The sequence below is a fragment of the Etheostoma spectabile genome, chromosome 21 (genome assembly GCF_008692095.1).
Source record: "Etheostoma spectabile isolate EspeVRDwgs_2016 chromosome 21, UIUC_Espe_1.0, whole genome shotgun sequence".
NCBI classification, from domain to species: domain Eukaryota; kingdom Metazoa; phylum Chordata; class Actinopteri; order Perciformes; family Percidae; genus Etheostoma; species Etheostoma spectabile.
In genome coordinates this window covers 22,933,193-22,938,315 of record NC_045753.1, presented here as the reverse complement: position 1 = coordinate 22,938,315, position 5,123 = coordinate 22,933,193, and the positions used below count along the sequence as shown (strand labels likewise).

The 5,123-nt window shown below is 42.6% G+C and overlaps 1 protein-coding gene across 1 annotated transcript in view; it reads right to left on the bottom strand.

Annotated features, from left to right (window-relative positions):
• LOC116671663 (cytohesin-3) overlaps nt 1-2,875 on the bottom strand; it is a 33,609-nt gene extending 30,734 nt beyond the window's left edge. Inside the window, exon 1 of the mRNA XM_032503054.1 lies at nt 2,509-2,875. Within this exon, the coding sequence (XP_032358945.1) occupies nt 2,509-2,527 (19 nt within the window). The 5' untranslated portion in view covers nt 2,528-2,875. The remainder of the gene's footprint in view (nt 1-2,508) is intronic.
• Nucleotides 2,876-5,123: the final 2,248 nt, after the last annotated feature.

The window sequence follows — 5,123 nt, the reverse complement described above, 5'->3', positions numbered from 1 at the left end:
AGCAACTCATTTGGCAACGGCTTGAATTTAACAGATGTTCATTAATGTCAAAAAGTTATGCAATAAAGCTTTAAGTTATCATAGTAAGTTTATATATGCCGTTGAATTACAGGTACTTTATTGTCACGTACATGTAGCAAACTTCATTCTCTGCATTTAACCCATCCCTCGAGGGAGCAGTGGGCAGCCAATCACATCGCTCAGGGATAAACTCCAGATCTGAGCCCGTGCCTGGAGAACCTAGTACATGTTTTCTTTGATTAAGTGGCGACAGCGCTTGATGAAGGTGTAACTTTGACTTCAGCGGCTGAAAGTGGCTGGCGGAGACAAATTTAGTGCTAAGTGCTCGTGCTTTGATACCAGCCTATCAATGTGTGCACAATGTTAAGTGATGCGTGCAAGAGAGCAAGAGGCAGCGAGGGTGTCAGTGAGCGAATGTGAGCTCTTATTTACTTGAACATTTATGGTAAGTTATTTTAATAGCTCTCCCACACTGCACAGCAATGCACTTCATCTCTCTGGACTTGTGTTGTATGTTTCCAGTTTGATCACAGACAGCGTGCCCCTGCGCCCTCTGACATCCTGTCACATGATTCAATGACTGGTATCTCTTTATCTGGCCTCATGTATGGCTGAGTGGGACATGTGATCAACTCATTTTTTTAGGGGACATTTATCCATGACATTATTTAAACCACAAAGAGGATACATGTGAAATCTTACACTGTGATTTGAGAATAATATTACTTTCAACAAGCTAAAATAATTAAGACAATGGTGACATATTAAAACCTCTCCTCTGAAACACATACAAAATGAATGAGTTTATTGTTTGTGCAAAGTTGACTTCTTATATGGTAGAGTAAAGCTAATGAAGTGTCCAACCAAGAATGAATCTTCCCCCCTGGATTATGAATATGCTCAATTAGTTTCACGGTAATTTGCCCATTAGATATTTCTTGTGTACAATTTATGCCAAAAGTTGGTACTAAAGGAAACATTAGGGGGTCACCAAAATCCCTGGGACTCATCCTCTGTGAATATGCACACAGACAGCAGTATAATGAAAATATATTTAATAATATAAGGACAAGAAGAGAATGATTATGGAAAAACAGGAATAGCAATGCCTAGGAGCAGGCTCTGTTATTACACATAGCCCCTGTACGCACAAGTAAAAATTAAGATCAGAGAAATAGGGCAAATTGGGTCATCCTCACTTGCACTCACATTCAGGACAAAGCTTCTTGGTTTAGGTACATTTAGACTGTTCAGATATTAATAATGTGGGAAAAAAAAGTGGAAGTCCAGATGGGGGGGGGGGGGGGGGGGGGGGGGGGGGGGGTGTCTCTCCTGGGTCATGCTAATCTCTCACAGTTAAACTGCCAAACTGTAATCAGACCATAGAGCGTTTGTTTACACTACACTGCCTTTAAGGTCTTCAGCCAACACGGCGGTTTGTATTATCTCTCCTCAGAAGCACCCTGCATGTGTGTTTCAGCAGCACACATATCAAACAATAACTGATATGGGACTCCGAGCTGCAGCCGCCATGTGAACAGTAATCCTGCTTGGACATGCAGCTGCACGGGTTCAATTCACTCAGCTTCATCACAACACCACACAGTCAGCTCTGATGCACCATATACTCACTCCAACCACATTCTCCTGGTCGAGTTCACTCATTTTCTATGACTGCTTCCATTTTCACTATTGGGAAAATAAAGCCAAATGTGACCTAATTACACTTAACCTATACCTATAGTGTTAGCTTATATATGCAACTCAACAATTGGATTCCCTTTATTGTCTTATTTTCCTTAAAGGCACTTCCTCTCTCAATGTTCCCTTTAAAGTGCATGTAAAGGAATTTTTCTACATCTGTAATCTTCCACATCATTGCACATGCTGTTTTTGCACAATTTGCAACTTTTTTTAGTCACCTGATCATGCTTTAGAGCGGGTTAATCTCCTGTGGTATCACATAACTTCGATATAGGAAGATCATTTTTTCTATATTTTGTTCATGTGTTTGTATAAGGATGTAGATCCTGCTAGGTCTATGCTATCCTCCACATGGAAGGCTGCCAGTCAGATATCGTATCAATTTCCACCGGTTTCGAAGCTTCAGACGGCACGACGAGATAGTGAGAGCAACTACAAAGCCTTACAGCAAGACATCAAACAGATGGGAAAGGTGCATGCATGACACAAATGTTGTGTTTTTTGAGGGGGTTACCATGGCTTCAGCGTTTCTGCCTACACATGTGTATGTGCAGGTGACTTACTGTATTTATGAGAAATGCTTGTTTCATGTTAAATCATGACCGAATTGGAGAAAAAAAAAAATCCTGGTTCTACCTTATCTCCGCACATTTGTGTCTCCTGACACACACACACACACAAACACACACATACACATATCCATCCATCCATCCATCCATCCATCCCTCCACACGAGCTGAAGAGAGGAAACCAATCTGGGGACAGAAGAAAAAACAGCCTTACCGTGATTGTCTTCATCCATATTGACTGTAGCTGTGGCAGGACAGTCCGGCGGGAAGGTGTATCCTGCTAAAAAACCTCGCGGAAAATGGATTTCAAGTGTTTTTCAACGGGCTCCTTCTTCGCTTTCCACGCTGACAGACAGTGGAAGCCGGGGTGTGCTGCCACACAGATGGAGAGGAGTGGACTGCTGAGAAGATGTCAGCGGCGAAATTAATATGAAAAGAGAGAGAGAAATAAGCCGCAGTCTGGGTGTAAATTAAAGGGAGGTCCTTAATTGTTGAAGGGATATTTCAGAGACGTCTGACCGCGATGTGAGACAGCGGTGGCGCTTGTTCCTCTCTGCTCCATCCTCAGCTGCTCCGTCTGCATTCACGCTGCAACCACGGCGACGTCATCAAGCCCCGCCCCTGCTAATAACACCCCCACACTACACGCACGCGCGCACACGCACGCACACGCACACAAGCACACATTCACGCACACGCACACCCACACACACAAACACACACACACACAAACTGTAACCTGCCTATAAATGCTTACATTTGTAAATGTAGAATATACATTATTCCCAGAAAAAAACAGCCAGGGCCAGTGGAAGAAGAAAGTAAAAGTAGCCGAGCAATATCAAAGTGTCAGCTGCAACTATATTTTATTACGAACGTCTGTCCATTGCCAGTTGAGTTTATACAAAGCTCCTTACGCCTATCAGCTCCACACAAATCTGTGTATTTCAGTATGTTCACAATTTTGCAGTCCAGCAAATGCAGAATAAGTGATGCATTTCACGTCACCAGGACAACAGCAGCGTTCAGCTTTGGAGACGGAGAGGACATAGAAATTACAAGATAATTACCTCTTCTGAAGAGTACATCATGTTTGTTTTTTTCAATCCTCCATTTCCTACTTCATTTGAAGGGTTCTTTGCCTGGATGAGAGGTGGGGGGTGGTGCGCGATCACTAGAGACTTGTGAACAGTGTGGTTGTCATCACTAAGAACTCCTCACGGGGACAGAAACTATGCAATAGCTTGATGCAAATATGTAGAAGTATTTGCAGCAAAAAGTAGCTTAAAATACTCTACTCACTAGAGACCATGTTGCATGAGATTACACCAGCCGCAACGCTAACTTGGGCCAGAGGGCGTAAAGTGGGTGAGCCACTGGCCCCTTCCCTTCTTCCACCCCAGCTACTCCTGGCCACCTTGCCCGGACCACACCCATCTTCGACTTCAGAGAGGTAAAGCCAAGTCAAGAAGTAGATCCATGTGCAGTTTATAGCCTCTCTTCAAAACATTTAGTTAGTCTTTAAGGTCAAAGGACAGGCACCTTCAGTTCAGCCAGGGGGTAAACTCCTTAATCAATAATGTGAAGGTAAAGAGTGAAGAACAGGAAACATGTCAGGGGGGCCTTTGGTTTGATTGCAGATCAGATTTAACAGTTTGACCTCTTAAAGTTACTTAGTTCTTTACAAAGTGTTATTTTGTTTAACATCATTGATTTACACTGAAGTAGATCTAACGTTATGATTTGCTTCATTTATGATCCAAACATTCAGTGAACTGCTTCAAAGAGCCTTCCTTAAAAAAAACATCTCTAAAAAAAACTATCCTTGTCTGATTCTGATTTCATGTCATTGCCCCATTTTCCATATTAGTGATGCAGGCATGTGGACACCTCTGAAGGCCAAAGAAAAAACCAGCTTGGATACTTCCTGTCTGTCCTTGCCCATGTGACCTCATGCCTCACTAGCTGAGGCTTTTCCAGGAAAAATCCCAACCACACCAGCAGTGATGTAGGAATATGAAGGCAGGACCCGGCACGTCGTTGAGAGTTCAGGAAGGGGGTTGTGCTGACGACATATTGTGCAGCACTACAGGCGGACAATGGAAGAAAGTATCAGAAAAGGAAGTGATGTGATCGGCCTGTGCTCCTCCACCCTCTATCAGGAAATCTGAGCTGACCTGTGTCTCTTCACTACCAGTGGTGAAATCTAGTCAAGTCAACTTTATTGTCAGTTCGGCTGTGTGTGCCAGACATACAGAGCTATTAAAAATGTGCTTCTCTCTGACCCACGATGCAATAAGAACACGCACAACAAGTATGATACAAAATATACGAAATATATACAAATAAAGAAAAAAAGATAATTAATGTGTACAAATAAGATAAAGAAATATAAGCAGTACGATACAACTAAAAAGATCAGAAATACATTTTAAATAGTGCAAATGTTTTTTACTATTTCCGTTGTAATGCTACTTGCTCTACAACAACTCAGAGGGAAATATTGTAGTTTTTACTCCACTGAGTACAATTTAAAAAACATTATCCAGCTAATTTAGAAATAAATGTAAATGTGCTGTATTTACATAGCGCTTTTCCAGTCTTAACAACTGCTCAAAGCGCTTTTACATCTACAGGAAACATTCACCATTCACACACATTCATACACTGTAGCCGAGGCTGCCGTACAAGGTGCCACCTGCTCATCAGATAAACACTCACACACATTCACACTCCGATGCACAGCACCGGGTTCAGTGTCTTGCCCAAGGACACTTCGAGAATGACTGCAGGGGCGGCGATTGAACCACCAACCTTCTGATTGGCAGG